At 41.4% G+C, this 17750-nt stretch overlaps 1 protein-coding gene across 4 annotated transcripts in view; it reads left to right on the top strand.

Moving 5' to 3' along the window:
- The window catches only part of LOC109477022 (cadherin-like and PC-esterase domain-containing protein 1), a 100236-nt gene that overhangs the window by 10512 nt on the left and 71974 nt on the right, over window positions 1–17750 (top strand). For all 4 annotated transcript variants that reach the window (XM_019778040.1, XM_019778039.1, XM_019778037.1 and 1 more), the window contains exon 2: window positions 8086–8821. In XM_019778040.1, coding sequence (XP_019633599.1) covers window positions 8492–8821 — 330 coding nt within the window. In that variant the 5' untranslated portion in view covers window positions 8086–8491. The remainder of the gene's footprint in view (window positions 1–8085; window positions 8822–17750) is intronic.

Raw genomic sequence — 17750 nt, 5'->3', positions numbered from 1 at the left:
TACTTGCTTAATTGATTTTCTGCAAAAATCTGAGAGCCAACAAATCAAATTGGTGTGGCCTAACAACAAAACCCTTGTCGAGCCAATTACAAGGGGTTTGAATCATTTGTTGTTAATTGTATCGAGTGGATGAAATCACGGCACATAATTGGAAGCAGTAACAGTAACAAGCTAGTTCATTGCCTGATGCCTTGTGGGTGATATGTCAAAGTTGGAGGTGTCTGGCCATTCTTTGTACTATATAATGGCTAGGGTAATTCTTTAACTTTGATACATTAGTACCCACAACGCATCACACGGCACATGCACACTTCAAACTATGAATTAATAGCTTCTTGCCCTGTATATTTTATTGCTATGGATTGTCAAAACTAAGGATGAAAAGAAATCAACTTGCTCAATTATATCTTAACTACAAGTTACAACTACAAATATTATAAAAGAATAGAATTACTTTTACTTATCTTTGTATTTCATTTTTCTCTTCAGCTGTAATTTAATCTTACCTCTTGAGTCCTATACCATTGTTTGATTATGAGTAGCCCTGGGGCATAGATTGGCAATTAAATCATTACTAAATATTACATATTTTTTGTTCATAATTATATACAAATTGTGCTTGGAACTGTTGATGTTTTACGAAATGTACTGTCTGTAGGTTGTGCAGGAGTATGAGCGAGCCGTCATATTCCGACTGGGCCGGCTGCTGCCTGGGGGAGCCAAGGGACCAGGTAAGACTTCTTCAATACAGCAGGAAACATGCTCGTCTTTCCTCAGGCATCTTCACTGTGTCTTGAGAAATGGACTACTGTAAGTCTCTTTAGATTCGCGGGGCCTAAAGTTCGCGGTTTCGGGAAAATGGACAATCCGCGGTATTTTTAGATTCGCGATTTCCCCTTGGCCATTGAAAGAAGAACTTGTAAAGTGCATATTTAAAAATACGAAAAGTTCGTGTCCCGGCATTTTTTTCTAAAATGCGGCGCAAAAATGTGTTTCGTGCTCCGCGCGAGGCTGCCTGCAGCTCTGTCGGTATGCAAATCTTGCATCACATGTCCGCGCTACGCGTCTCTGATTGGTTGTTGCGTCAGTGCCGGCGGTAAAGCTCGATCGATCTGAAGCGCGTGTAAACAATTTTCTTTGCTCGGAAATAAGCGCTAAAACGTTATTTTCCACGACTACCCATCGGTACTCAAGTGAAGAAATGCATAATCGAAAGAATCTTTAGGGAAAATATATATTCCTAAGCAAATTTATGCCGTCTTCGGCGAGATTTTGTCGTTCAAACCGAACCCGGAAGTATGCAAAGGTCGCCTTCGGTAGGCTCACGCAAGCGTTTCTATCGAGCAAAATAAGAAAGAAAGAAACAAAAAAACACCCGCAAAAGAGTACCAAAGAATCAAATAACATTTCCCAGATACCATCAGTTATATTTTTCATCAAAATATTTGTAGATTTGCCCAATGTGCCCGTAATTTTTGGGCGCCGGGCGCGCATGGCCAGCGCTAGCAAGATTTTTGTCGGGCGGTACGCGGTACGTGGCAGTGCCACAGTATCGCGATTCGGTGTCTCATAATATTATTTTTGACATCAGTATGACTTAAATAATTTTGATACTCAACAAACTGTACGTACATTTGCTTAGAATAAAGTTGATTTGGAGTGATTTGTGGATCGCGTGTGTTATCAGTTGTGTTAAATCGGTTAAACTTGAGGACCGTCGTGAACGCATGTAACAGTTAACACATTTACATTTACACAAAACACATTCGCGGGGAAATAGATTCGCGGTACAAAGGTCCCAGCGAATTCCGCGAATCTAAATATACCGCGGAAATTTGTAGACTTACAGTATCTGCCCCAAGGGACCTACACTAGAATTTGCGAAGTGTCCCATGTTTTAGGACTGAGGGAAACTGTGTAGTCAAAATAACATGACTGGCTGGCTGGATGATAATCTAGTCCAAATGTGAGGATGATGACAGATGGGGCTAGTTTGGATGCAAGTGTACAAGTCACTGTCATTGGTGGAGAGATCCAACAGCTTCTGTACGTGTGTGTGAGGAGGTCGTATTTTGATATGCACATTGGCAGAACGTGCTGCACCTGCACGAAACCTGTGTCGTGACCTTAAATGAGACATCAGCAGAACGTCTCTTATTCCCATCTATAGTTTTCAAATGTGTCAGAAAATTATATCTGCCATCCACAACAAACAAAGTTGACCAAACATCCCACAAAAATCATGAAAAATCCAGGTTTTGCAGGGGCGCAGTACGCTCTACCGACGTGGTTGTGTATGCTCCAGTAATGGTCTAGTCATGTGCAAACAGCATAAGTCAAGAAATTGTTTTTTATTTGTTTCGCACAAAATTAAAGTTGTGTAGAATTAGATAGGACAAATTTGAAACCAGATCTGGATCCAGATGTCTTTTTATAGTATCAAATAATCAGAAGATGATGATCAGAAAAAGTTTGCCTGAAATAATTTGATCAGTCCCCACATCACAAAAAAAGACGAGTATCCTGGCACCAGATAGGAAAAACTCCTTTATCCCTGTCACATGTAGATAATAGAATCTAGGAGGCTGATTTATTTGCTACCTGTGGTTTAACCTCCATATGGTTGAGTGAAGATCCTTATGGTAAGTGTCTTCCTGCTGGGAAAGTCCTTTTATGATGGAAATATGGCCTGGACTGGAGGAAAGGAAGGCATTTGGAAACAATTTTCTGGCTGAAGAGAAGCACAGGTAGCAAGGCAAAAGGACTGGTTGGTGAGTTAACGTAGGAAAATGTTATTCTGCCAGTGTTCTAGAGAACCTCTGTCTTTCTGTCATCTATGGTCATCTGATGGAATTTTGATGTTCCGAGTGACAGATGAAAAGTTTGCCCAATCCATTTGTGATCTTTGACAGAAAGAAATCAGCAAAATTTGCCCCTCAAATGTAGGTAGGAAACACCATTAAGAGGGTCAAGATTTCAAATTCCGTCGCTTGACAATCGTCATGATGTTACACATTATAAGCAAAATTGAAATGCCGAAAAAATTTCAGGTTGGCTAGAACACTACATTTATTCTGCCCAAAACATTTGGCTGGTGCTATTACTAGTGGGTAATTGTGGAATGACCTTTTTACGACTATTTTGTATGTAAAATAATGTGATTCTTGCCTTTATCAGGCAAGCTGCTCAGTCCATTATCATTGTTCAAGATATGACTACCCTTGCTGGTAACGACCTTCACTGTCCCATGAGCACGGTCAAATTGCTTGAAGAAGGTTTTCCACATCCCCTTGACAAAGACTTGTCTGTCGTCTGTTTGTGCCCTTGCCATGAAAGTAGATCGCTGCCCTGAGGAATGCTATAAAAGATGTGCTTTGCTCAAGCACTTGTCTCGCAGCCTTAACTTTCTTATAATAGAAAAAGAACACTTCCGTTGCATTCGCAGAGCTTTAACTCAGTATCCATGGAGGATGTGCTTTTGGAGTTATCTTTTCCCCTGTATGAAAAATGGAGGTATTGTTTTTGGCGTGTGTGTCTGTGTGTCTGTCAGTGTTTCTACACACATGCATTTGTGGTCAGCATTACAACTTATAATTACAAGGCCTTTATGGATTGTGATATTTGGTATATGGGATAGTCTTAGGAAGACAAAGGTCACGTTCAAATGTGGGTCTCCTGGTGGTTGACCTTGGTACTGCAATACAACTTCCAGTTGTTGTATGTTTTAACATGTTATGGTCTTGATTTTTTGGTGCATGAGATTGAGAGAGAGCTTTTTTTGTTAGAAACAAGTGGCGTGGGTTTGGTCCCCCTAGCAGCTTTTATCAATACTGCACTCTCATACAGTCTTCTATACAGTCAGGACTTTGTACCGTACTATGTTTTCCTTTGTATGGAGGCAGATCTGGTCGAGATGTAACGTTACACATTCCTGCTTGATGCTATGGGTTTTCTCCTAACCTTGATAATTGCGGTTGTGTCAACTCCTGCTGCCCTGGGGTCAGCACTCTGCCATTCCTTCTGCCATGTGGAAACTCTTGGTACAAGCCAGTTCTTGGAAAGTTGGGAACAACTATGCAGATTATATGTATGCATGGCTGGCCACATCAACTGTTTGATATGTGCATGCACTTGAAGTTGTTTAAAAGAATGTTTGTACAGTCTATGAATAGTGATGGTAGAAAATGGTGTAATATTTTCTGAAACGTGAAGTGGTTCAGGGGTGGGTGAGAAGTTTCTGTAATTTAAAAGTAACTGTCTTCTAGGACTATACATTTAGTAGCCTGGATGCTAGATTCATAACACACTAGAGTTCCACGATCTCATACCTTCGCCAAATGATGTTAGCCTTTTTGACTAAGAAATTATAGATGAATCCCCCTGATTGTGCGAATAGGATCCAATATTGCATCAATTATATCTGTTGGTCATATTCTACACCAGAAGACAGTCTTATCTTATCAATGCATGCCATTATAGCATGTCCTCATAAATTATGCAAAAGAGGTCCTTATTTGAATAAATTATGTTTAATAATGTTCACCTTCACATAACTTTCAAATATCCCAAGTATGAAATTCCAGACATTACCACTATGTAATTATAACATTTTCTTGTGAATTATGCAAATTAAGTCTTCATTTGCATAATCGATATCTGCCTGTATTTCTGCCGTTCTGCATTACATATATCACAAGCTTGAATAGTCCTATCATGGAATGCAGCTGATATATAGAATTTCCTCATTAATTATGCAAATTACATTAATATTTGCATAATTGTAATAGCATTATGTCAAGCATCACTTCAGCTACCTACATGCCAAAAATCACGACGATCCATCAATCGGTTCTTGAGTTATCCGCCTTTAAACATTTTTCAACTAATGCCCCTGCAATTCCAGAGCAAGCCGCTAGGGGGTCCAAACTCACGTCACTTGTTCCCCAGCACAAGAGCTACCTACCATCTAAATTTCGTCACCCTAGCATGTCTAGATCACGAGATATCAAAACCGGAAGTTCAGCTGCAGTACCGTAACAAGCCGTTAGGGGTCCAAAATCTAATCAGTTCCACGTCTCATGAAGACCTACCCACCTACCAAGTATCAAGACAATCCATCTTAGCCTTCTTGAGTTATCGTGCTCACACACACAGACACACACACACACACACACAGACACACGAACGCCAACGAAAACATAACCTTCTTGGCGAAGGTAACTAGACACAGAGTTAGCCAGTGTGTGGCTGCCTCTGGATCAGGGCCTAACTGAGGGGGCTGTGGTATAATTTCCTTGGGGGCATGTTGGCCCTGGAGCTGATGAACTGGCCTGTGTAGGCCCTGAAAACAGTCTGTCACCCAGGCTACACATTTAAATGGCCCTTTCCAATAAACCCGATATTGGAATATGGTAGTCATTTTTCTTGATCTTTGTCACAAAAAAATGACTGTTTACCCATCACACCATAAGGCATAACAGGATACAGATAGAAAAAGCCTAAAATCTCCCTACTTAATCAGATCAAGAATGTGAAATCGGATTGGGTGCTGATGAAAATAAGGTGCCACCAATTCCTGTAGTTTATTAGGAGTAAGATAAAATGTTTATGAAGTCGCCAGGGTATTACTGGTACCGGTAAGTGAGGATGATGCAGATGTAGAGAAGTAGTGGATAGTAGATTTGAAAAGGGTGCACAAGGCTTGAGAAATTTATATTTGGTTAAGGACATGCCAATTTAATCAATTGGTTCTCATATTCGCCTGCTTCATTTTTTTTCTGATTTACAAATAAGGATTCAGGTTCTGACTCAACTACAGAATGCTCATATTTTGGCCCAAACAATTGAAGAAAACTCCTTGTCTTCCTGGTTACTCTATACAATATGTTGGTTCAACTTCTAGTCTGGGTACCATCCTCTACTGGCTCCCCTTTTTGCTTGCTACCACAAGGGGAGCCAGTAGAAACTACGGAGGATGGTACCCAGGCTAGGTTGATTCTGGCCATGTCCACCTTTCCTGTGGCTGTGTTTGGGGACCGCCTTCTATCAGCTTCTGGTTGACAGATGATTGATTTGCGGGTCCATTTGTGTCAGGAGGGCCTGCCCTGGTTTACACCAGCTGATAGCCTGACTGTGATGGGATACAGACTGCCGGGGCTGGGAAGGGGTTTATCAGAGCACTGGATACTGCTGATGAGATTTAAACAGAAAAAAAAAGTTTTACCAAGAGGTGCTGTTTTGTTCCTTACCAAATCATCATGACTGTATAATTGTGTCAAAAGTACTGTGTACAAATGTATATGATAGAACTACTAAATAATAGATGCAGAATATATATATAGAAGACATTGGATATAGTAGACCAACTTCAAAACACAGTGAAACATCGTAGTTGATATCTAATTGATACCACATTACTTTGGTAAGTTTTTTTGTAGGTTTTGAAATTCCCCTTGTTCTACGATGTCTAATTCCTTGCCATTACTGATGCAGAAACAATTTCTTGCGCAATGCTTTTTTCTTCCACTCTTTATCCTACAGTATGATGCACTCTTTGTATACATTTGTATTTTATCTAAACTGTGCATATACCTGAATGAGGTATGCAGCATTAGAGGTCTCCAAAATACATGAAACGTTACACTATCTTTCGTAGTGGCCAGATGTACGCGTATGTAACCGGGCAGATAAATGTTGTCATTCCCCGAGAATGAAATATGGATCTGACATTGGAAGTGAAATGGTCAGTGACCCTCACAGAAACAGGCAAGGCATGGCTAACCAAACTAACATTTGGCAATTCCTTCCTGGTCTCTCAGCAAACAACAGGTGTTGTGTGCCTCTGATGGATAGCTAAAGTGCAGTCAAGTGGATAGAACTTAATATGTAAGCATCATCCAATGCAATTTCAGGGCGACATAACAAAAAAAAAATATTCTTGATGTCTCGAAGAACTCTGTCATGTCTGGTATTGGCATTTACTGCCATTTCTTAGCACATATTTGTCATTATTTCATACGTGAAGCATTTGAAATACAGTGTAGCCCTAAAACAAGCTATGTACAGAAATGTAAGGAGTACCTGTATTTTTTGGTACCACCAGTGATAATAATAAATAGCTAAACCCAGCCAATGATACAAAACAAGCAACTATTTTCCATCAATGACATTGCCTTTTTGCTTTACATATATCACTATCTATCACGATCCAACTTATTACATTAAAAAAATGACCTAAAAATTGATGTTGAAAATTCTACTGCCCAGAAATCACTTTAATCAGTAGTATTCCTTGCTTGTATAGATAACTATATACTAAAAGTTTTATGTTTGGGTTTAGAACTTTTTTTTCTTATATCTACGTTCTATGCAAGAGTGAGAAAACAGAACACAGTTCACAAGGAATGATGATTTATTGGCAATGCCTCTTGTGTTTTGATCCTGATCTCTGCGGCATGTGTAACTGCCTGATGTGTGGTCAATTGATATGGGCAGAAAAACCACAGAAGATGCCAAGTATCCCTCACCAGAAATGCCAGGAGTGGCAAGGCTTTCCAATCAATCTTACTCACACCGGAGACAGTTTTTCGCTATACTTCTCTCTAATGTGTTTGTACTCATTTTCCCAATATTTGAACCTGAACTTTTAGCGCAAATAAAGCCGGAAAGTTGTTGACGTGAGGGTGAACCCTTGCTACCTTGGCAACAAGCCTACATTCCTTTAGTTTGTTTTTCCGCATGCAGCACAGCCCCCCAGTACTGCAGCACTGGGAGGGGAGCACTATATTTAGCACCGTATCTGGATTATAAGAGTGGGTATACAGCTGAAGTGGCAGATAGCGTTTCACATGCAAAGTGACCACCAAGAGTCCCCACTTCAGATCAGATCTGGTTCAGTCTCCTGATAGCAGGGATCAGAACCAGAAGGGGGCGGGGTCACAGATCAGAGAGTCGCTGAACTTGAGGAAAGTTCTGGGAAGGGAGTCACATCAAAACCCCCTGTGCCTGCCTCTGTGGCTAGCAGGGTGGCGCTGTTGTTTAAACCCTGAAGTTTCCAGTAACCTTATATCCTGTCGTTTTCCTCAGGAGGAGAGCCGCTGCCGGAGGTTTCCCTGACGACCCTGGCGGAAGTCAAGAAACAGCACCGCATACCTGGCATGCCTGGACCTACCTATCGCATCCCGTAGCCTTGCCCCTCCCACTAACAACACACCTCCCCATGCGCACCAATAGTGTGGATGTAATGAGAGTGAGTGGAGAAAGCCCCAGGCCTCCAGGTTCAGTCATGTGTGCTGGAGTGTGGAGAGGGAGCCTGCCTGCAGTATGGGGATGCTGAAACTGTATCTGCAGCAAGAGGAAACAAACCCCTTCCCAAACAGGACCGGGCGTAACGCCTGGCCTGGTTCAGTACAGTGTATCTCCGTGTAAATCACCTGAGCCGTTGAGAGCTCTGCAGTCGGCAACATCAGTGGCAGAGCAGCACTGATGCAGCATGGCTGGAAGTGCCTGCTGTACAAGACACTGCACCAGGATGAAGTTCCTATGCACCCTGCGATCACCACAGAGAGACCTCTCTCTCCTGGTCCTGGCTGTGACAGTGTTCTCCCTGTATCTCACCTACACCATGGATTCACAAGTTTCCAAAGAGGAGGCATTGCTACCAAGCAGGAAGGGCCGAAAGGTTGGACTTGGCCTTCAGGGCAACGCGTGGATCAACTCGGTGCAGAGGAACATTCTAGAAGGGATGGAGCAAGAGGGAGCAAAAGTACCGCAAACTCCTGTCTTGTCTGAACTAAGTCCACTCCAGAGAAAACTGGTGGAGGTAAGTTATTTCTCATTTTGTTTCACTCATACTGTCGCACAATGTTCACAGTTGTGATGGTTAGAGTTTAGACCACAGAAAGATTTCCATAAAAAGTTACATCCTAAGCCAAAGAGAAAGTTACGTCAATGATACTAAAAGCATCTAATCACAGGGATTTCATTTTGTTTTTTTGTCTTACCTTTTGTTTATTCTTTAATCATAGAAGTGCTTTGTCGCTCCACCCAATGGATTAAGGTTGTGATGTAAAGTAAATAATGAACGTGAATTAGAAAGTTCATTTTTGTTTTTTGGACTCTGTCCACAAGTTGAGAAAGAATATACGAGTTTGTGCTAATGTGTAACAGCGCTACGACAGATAAACTCCATAGTTTATAGAGGTGCTAAGGAAAGTCTTACTCTGTCCTCTTAAGATTTCGGTCACAGTTGATTACAGGGGGATTTGGTGTCCCATTTGTGGGACCGATAAAATTCCTTGGGTATCCACTGATCTGTGTGTTTATTTGCCAAGCAGGCTACATTGGTCCAGTCCAGCCAAATTTGTCCACAAATGTCTTGAACCATGGTACACTTGTTGACAAAGTGGGCGAGTGGTGATTTTGGTTCAGGCTAGGCTCTATACAAGCTGAGAGCAGTGAAATGGTGCAGTTTTTTTTTGCAAGGCCAGAAAATAAGTGTTTGTGTTCAGAATGCCCCACACATACAATTACGTACTTGCAATCTGAAAGTTTCCCCGTGAAAAATTTCACTGTGAAAAAAATTGATTTCCTAAAGTATGTCAGAAAATGTGCAGTACAAAATTCCCACACAGAAAAATGTGACCCAGTGATACAAATTTTACCTGAAGTCTTTGTTTTAGAAACTAATGATATTTAAGGTCCCCTGAGAATAGGTGACATTTGAAAATCACTTAAACTGGTTAGAAATACAAGAAAATGTTACTAGTAGTTTAGTATAAGGTTTTGTATTATAATATGTAACAAGTTTAGGCTTTTCTCCAGTCCGTAAGCTAAATTTCCCAAGCAGATTCTTCCAAACTAAAGTTTCTCACATGCAGAAGATCCCATCTCCATGCATTGGCGTTGTTGACCATTTTGCGGTTACTGCAATAACAGGATTCTGTCTCTCACCTAAGTAGCCAAAATAAACCTGCCGTTTCCTAACAAACCCTGCCATAAACAGGCGAGCTGTTTGTTTTACCAGCAGGGGAAGCCTGACTGACCAGGGAAAAACCCAAAGTGAAGTCAGTCCCTATAGTTCCTGTGTTTGTTTGAAGAGGCGAGGCTTTGTACTTGTCTTGAAGGTTACGACCATCTTTGGACATTCCGCACCATCCAGGTCTCAAGTCGCTGACGTTTCAACAACTGTGGAAATTCCAAATAGCAGGGGCCGTGACATTGTTGATGCTAGAGGCTAGAAAAATCAGCAACTGTTGTTCATAAAGAACGTTTTCTAGATAATCTATGGAAAGAAGAGGGCCTGCAAGGGGGGTAGAGATTACGAATTACGCAAAATTTTCGCCGCCTATTACGAATTACGTTAAAGTCTCAGGGCTGATTACGACTTTACGATTTGCGGCTAATGTCCAATTACGAATTACGTTGATTTTTGCGGAGGCTGCCTACGAATTACGAAGTCTAAAACGGCCTGATTACGCCTTACGAAAAAGGGCTTGCAGGCGCTCAAAGAAGGTGAGGTAAAATGACAGAACCCAATACCTTTGTAAAAAAAAGTTGGTTTGAGTTCAGATATGACAGATATTTCAGTGATCTGACTCCTAGTTTGTATGTACAGTTTTGTAACATAGTTTGACATTTGTCAATTCTGAATATTGAATGTTAGATCAATTTTTTATAATACTTAAAAAGGAGGTGAAAAGGTGAAAAAAACAGTCACTAGTAGATGGTGCCCTGCTGTGGAAAATTCCAGAAGTTTGCAAAACTCAGCATGTTACCATGGTAGACTGCCTGGCCTCTGTCGGGCAGGCAGTGATTTTCAAGTTCAGTGGTCTCCCGGTACCCTTCAAGGTCAGCTGGCATGTGTTAAAGCCATGGGGCTGCCACCTCCTGCCTGGTCAACATAAGTACCTCTGCTTACTGGGGAATGTTTGGGCCACAGTAAAGGAAATCAGGGGATCACATAACTACATGTTGTATGAAATAAGTTTGAACTGTAATATCCAACACAACAAAGTGGACTCACCCAAATTTTTCGACTGTACAACTCCAGTCTTCGTCAAGGAATGAGCAATCCACCGCTTCCGTGACGTCACGCAGATAATACATGCGACTCCGTGAGCAGTGGATCATAGGTTGCAGAAAGTCTGTGGCGCCCCCCGTCTTTGTTGAGGTTTCTATAGCTACCAACACAGATGAATTTTAAGGGCAAGAAAAGTCACAAGACAAAAACTATTCTGAATGAGGAAATCTTTCTGATGTTGACATCTATTGCTATTTCTTAGAATTTCATACTTCAAGCATTTGAATTGCCTGCCCAGACATAAGCAACATATACGTGAGAATTGGAGTCCCTTTATTTTTGGGTACTACCAGCAAATATCTATTGAAGTTCCTTTATTTTTGGGTACCACCAGCAAATATCTAGAACCACATATCCTAACCACAAGCCCACCTTAACCACCTTGTCAAGTTATTACAGTGCTTTATTTGTCTGAATAAATAACGAAAGTTTCATCTTTGCTTGTACAGATGGGAGAATATTAACATTGGCACACATAATGTACCTTCTCTGTAACTCAGGAGTCAGGACTATTTTGATTAAACACGTACAGGATTAAAATGGCTTACACTTAGAAACTGCACCTCTCTGAGGGCCTGCATGGGGGGTAGTGCTTACGAATTACGCACAATTGTTGCCGCCAATTACGAGTTACGTAAACATCTCAGAGCTGATTACGACTTAACACTTTGCGACTAATGTACTGTACGGACTACGTTGATTTTTTGGGAGGCTGCCTAGGAATTATGACGACTAAAAAGGCCTGATTACGCCTTATGAAAAAGGGCATGCAGGCCCTCCTCTCTGACTGAAATCTCAAGTTTGGAGAGTGTTTATTTGTGTAGGCAGGGGCAGAACTGTTTTTGTCCATGTGGGATAGATGGCCTACTGTGAAGGCAATGGGATATGAAATTGAAGACTTTCCTACTGCGGTGTTAGTAGTGGGGTCAGCAGTGAAGGTGAAGTGTAACAAGCCTCAGGATGACCATTCCCTGACCTTCACATACTTGAGGGTAAACCCAACATTTGTCACGGTCCCTTTCCTTCTTTTTTGCTGTCTCTTCTTGTCTCATCTTTTCTCTTTTGTGTCTTTTAATTTTTACTCCGTGAAGGAGGTCAGGACCTCCGGACGGAGTGTTGTGATCGGCTGATTTTTCATGTTTGCAGTCAAAACACTGGGTTCTCTTTGTGTAATCGGCACGCAATTTTATACGCCGTCTGCGGGCATGCCCGTGTTGATGCACGAATGTGTATTTTTGCCGTTGCTGCTTTCGCGGTCAATGTAATATTGCAGACGCACCCCTACAATTACGAGGCGAATTGGAATGGTCCAGAAAAACGCGTTGTTTGGAATAGCAGTGGGGGGGGTGGAACTTCATGCAGATACGGGGTAGTTTTGATAAGTGGTTCCAGATGCTTTTGCCCATGCTTAAGAGATGCCAAGTTTTTTGGAAGATGTTCGCAGCCAAAACGCTTGGGATTTTGTTGAAATATATAAAAACTTCACGGAGGATTGTCACCTATGGCTTCTTGTTTTTTTTTTTTTTGGATTGCTAAATCTGTCTGATATTGATGTTTCCTGTCATTTTTTAGCGCATTTTAGTCATTATTTCATACTTGAAGTGTTGGCCCCGGAAACAAAGCTAAGAGAAAAGTCCCTCTATTTTTGGTACCACCAATAACTAGCTAGAACCAGCCTACAATACGAAGCAAGCAACCGTTTTTCCGTCAGCGACATCACATTGTTGCCTTGCATGTATACATGTATCAGTGAAAACATAGTTGATTCAACTTTAATACTAACATTAAAAGAATGACCAGAAAAATGACTATGAAAACTACCCTCCCCCCCCAAAAAAAAATTGCATTGGATGCCTTTATAAGATATGCAAGTGCTGGCATGTCCATTCACTTCAATAAAGTATAGCCCGCATTATATATAGCCTCTACTAGGCTTTGGGATGTTGCTGGAAGGTGTAGAAATTGACCACACTAAAAGAACAGTTCAGGGCGACATATCATCATATTTGGCCAATTCCTAGTTATTTTAGTCTTTCCAGCCACTTCCTGGAGCCTGGTCTTCTAGGGCCCTTGTCGTCTTGCCATGTTGATGTACAGCTTCAGTCAGTGAAGCCTGGTAGAGGCTACCCATATTACATGTACATTTGTACCTTGCATCAATAGTACCCCCCCCCCCCCCAGGTTATCTACAGAGCTAATTGACGTGACCAGTAGAAGCAGCAATCACAAAAATGCATAAACAGGCCTTTTGATCTCCAACCATGTCTGGAAAAACATTCTCACTTGTACAGGAATTTGACCTGCAACACATTCTGCTTATGTCCATCTACACCTCCCGGCATTCAAATGTTTTTTTCTGGCTACTTGCTCCGAAGCAGGTCAAGGAAAAAGAAAGTTGCCCACTATGTCTGCCAAATAAAGAGTATACAATACCGGAATGTCACATCGTGAATGTGTGATTTTGGCTTATATGGAGTTTATATGGAGTGTGGAAATGTTTTTTTTTCTGGCCACTTGCTCCGAAGCAGGTCAAGGAAAAAGTTGTACACAATCTCTTCCAACTAGTAAAGGGGGCCTGCATGTCCTTTTCTGTAGAGCGTAATTGGCCGCTTTAATTCTACGTAGAGCGAAGACGGGCTGTTGTAATTCAACGTAGAGCGTAATTGGCGCATTTTGCATAGAGCGTAATTCGCGTGTTAAATTTACATAGTGCGTTGTAGCCACTTGGAATTTATCGTAAAGCGTAATTGCTACTGTAGCGTAATGCGTAGCCGGCTCTCAAAATTTAGCATAGAGCGTTATCGGGACCCCTCCATGCAGGCCCCCAATAAAGACCGTACAATACTGGTATATCACATCTTGAATGTGTGATTTTGGTATATCAAAGAGTATGGACATTTTTTTGCTATCTTGGATTTGCATACCTGACTTGTACCTGCTCCAGTGCACTCTGAAGGGTTACTAAAAAAAAAGGCAATTGCTCATGTACGAGGAGTACTGTACTTTTTTTGTATGATGTACCTGTTCAAGAATGGTCCTTGAAACACAATGCTATGCTACTAGTACTACATGTATGTCAAGGAAAAGTACTATGATAATGAATTCTTGTTTGTATCGTTACGTTTGAACATAGAACAGACCACTCTAGTCTTTAGTCTGAGTCTATGGGCAATACCGTATGCAGAAGATGTATAAATAGAAACCCCAGACTGCAGTTCTTGCGTTAATCAAAACCCCGTTTCCATAAAGCTGCCAGGCAGATGCTGATAGCCCAGCCAGAACATTATTGTTCATGGGGGTTTGCCAAGAAACTTTCCAGATCTGTTTCAAAAATGTGGTTCCACTTGGCACTGCCTTTTACTCAACTGTTGCCTATGACTCTTGCAGATGAAGCCAACAAATCCTGACCATAGATATTAGGGTACCTGAACCCTGATAAGACCATGTTGATTTGATTATATGGACTTCTGTCTGCGCATGAATTTCCGTCCCTTTCCAAAAAGAAAAGTTTTCGACCATACTGTAAGTGTAAATCATAGAAAGCAGCTGCAAAATGAGCAAATATATACAAAAATATATTGGAATTGGAAAACGATACTATTGTCTTAGAATGTCAAAATCAATTTCCGAGGCAAGGAAGAAATGGAAGAAATGAAAATGAAGAGTCTATTATTCACCATACCATAATCTGTGTGTTTAGTCATTTTTATTATTATAACCTACATGAGCATGTAGACTTCATATCAAGGCAACTTTTTTCTGTGACAAACTTTTTCATTCACATGCTCGCATTAGAATGGGTACTAACCCAATTTTCTCTGCTTTTTCAAAAGCGCATTTTAAAAGGACAGCAAAGAAAATTTGGATGGTACCCAGGCTTCATTCACATCAGTTTTGGGGTCCCCAGAGGATGTCATCCATATAATCAAATCAACATGGCCTAAACTAGGGTTAGAATGATGGATGAGAAGATAGGATCTTCTCCAAACTGTGGGGAGCTTCAGTCTGTGGCTACAGTTGATTTAGTGTGTTTGTCCAAAGCATGGAGTGTTTGTTTTGATTGTCTAATCTTCTCCTGATGAAGATGAAGCATCAGGGGGTTTGTAGAACTGGGTGGAGGATCTTCATGGTTTGTACACTACAGGTATCTGCAGAGATCACCTGATGATGGACAGGACTTGTCATCAACATACTCTCCTAGCAGATGTGAAAAGAGGAGATCATTATCTTGTAATTGGCACCCGTTTTCTGACAGAATAGAAATTTACACACAGAAAAATCAGGTGTATGAACACTGCATACACACACGAACTACAAAAACTGTGTAGGGCAAATTTTTCCTGCATGTAAATCTGCATACTTTGATTGATGTGCGTCAAGGAAATATGCTCATTTTGTATGCCAACCCTCAAGGTAACGTTCAGATTTGACATACATCAAAGCATGCTGATTTACATATAGAAAAAATTGATGTACTCAGTTTTCGTACACTTGCGTGTGCATGCACTGTTGCACTGTCAGCTTTTTGCCCATATGTAAGTCACTTCATAGATGAGTCGGGAGTCAGGAAGCAGGAGCCAGTCAGAAGAGGGTTACGATTCCTTTAGTTAAACCTTTGATTGGAGACCATATTAACCAAAGTATATTTGACAATATGATCATGAATGATCATGTTAATGTCTGTCTTCATCTCCTAGCATTCATTCATAAAAGTCTTCTTTTTTATCAATGTTCCAAACACAGAGATACGGTCTAATTTTGTTTCTGGGCCTGCTGATAATCAGTAAGAAAACACTGCATTCCAAGACTTTATTGCTTGATCCACAGTGAGTCCAGCGGCCCATTTGAGGTACTATGGTTTGCTCACAACCCCGGCAAACTTAGAGCATTAGGGTCATCCACGTGTCTTAGCAAGTTAACTTCATGTTACAGATCAAGGCAGGTCATAAACAATGGAAGATTGGGATAAGTCAGTCTCCCGGTGCGAAGAGTTAGAGGGGATCAGACTGTTTACGATAAATCAGCCGTGTTGTTCCAAGAATAGGACAGGTTGTACAAGCAGTCCGGAGCTTGTGAAAACTCCCCGCTCGGAAAGAAAAGCAACTTTGCAAGTTTTCAGCTTTGGGAAGTATATTTGTTCAGAACTGTTGAAATATGTGGTGTTAGACCTGGCCATTTTACATGCCAGTATATAATTATCATTTATTTGTTTCAGGCACTCACTGGCCCATAGTTAGATAGTACAGGAACTAAACCTAAATTCTCTTCCAATGTTTCAAAAGCATCACACACAATAGCTGATCAAAATTTGTCAGGAATAACTTCTTTCATTGCCACCCTAAAATTGCATTGGCTGCCTATACTAAGGGCCTTCATGGGGGGGGGGGGTCCCTACAATGCTCTACTCTAAATTTTGAGAGCTGGCTATGTATTATGCTGAATTCAGGAAGCCTCTTGATTACGCTTTACGTTAAATTCCAAGTGGCTACAACACATTACGTAGAATTAAAACGGCGAATATGCTCTACGCAAAATGCCTCAATTACGCTCTACATTGAATTAGGACGGCCGAATACGCTCTACAGAAAAGGGCATGCGGGTCCCCTTTACTCTCCCTATCCTCAGATCAGCCCTTTGGAAAATGGCCTGGTCAGGAAGCTATGATTACCAGACTTGTATGATAAGGGAGCACCAGGCAGACATCATGTATATAATTTGTAGTACCTTCTGCTCCAGTGAAGGGGGACCATGCCAACACCCTATCATTACTGCTTACCGTAATAAGAACCTTTGGCAATCTCCTATGGTGAGACTGTAGACCATGGCTCCGAGTTTTCTTACCCAGACACCCCTTCCCCTCCCCTTTGGATGCTAACCTATAATATTCTCAGCCACATTAATATTGTGAGAATGACATACAGTACTTTTTTCTCATACATGGGGGCCCACAAGCCCTTCTCTGTAGAGCGTAATCGGCTGTTTTAATTCTACGTAGATCGTAGACGGACCGCTCTAATATTTTTGCGTAGGGCGTATTCGTCATTTTTAATTCTACGTAAAGCGTTGTAGCCACTTCGAATTTATCGTAAAGCATAATCGAGAGGTTTCCGAATTCAGCGTAGAGCGTTGTCGGGACCCCCCCTTGCAGGCCCTCATACATGATTCCTGTGGAAACAGTTGTCAACAATATTTTTGGTACCGAGGGCCAAGAAAGTTAGAAAACATGGCCAAATATGTATTATGGTAGAGGCTAATGGCATTCCAGTCTGTACTGAGCCTATAGGCCACCTTGGAACATACTCAGATTTTAACTGTCTTGTAGCATGCACCATTCCAAACATACATGTAGGAAGGATGGATGGATGGGAAATAGTGTTCTTCTAACTTCTAGCTACCCTGAACGTTTTTTCTGTCAGCTCAATTTAGTTTGACATAACATCATGTTGAGCTTCTGTGAGAGACTCAGAAGAAATGGGTATCACTTGGGAAGGAGCATGAAGGAAAGCACAAGACAGTGGAAAGCTGTGGAGGCCCACATCGTCGACAGATGAGAGCGGCAAAGATGATAATGATGATGATGTTGAGTATCTCAGACTCTAGTTTCTAGTATCTTGACCCTGTGTAAATTTTGATGGTAAACTAAGCTTAGTACCAGTGACATCTCTTTCCA

This window comes from Branchiostoma belcheri, unplaced genomic scaffold, assembly GCF_001625305.1.
Source record: "Branchiostoma belcheri isolate BF01 breed outbred unplaced genomic scaffold, Haploidv18h27 scaffold4, whole genome shotgun sequence".
Classification (NCBI taxonomy): domain Eukaryota; kingdom Metazoa; phylum Chordata; class Leptocardii; order Amphioxiformes; family Branchiostomatidae; genus Branchiostoma; species Branchiostoma belcheri.
Note: the sequence above shows the minus strand (reverse complement) of the source record. Positions and strands in the feature narration are given on the sequence as shown.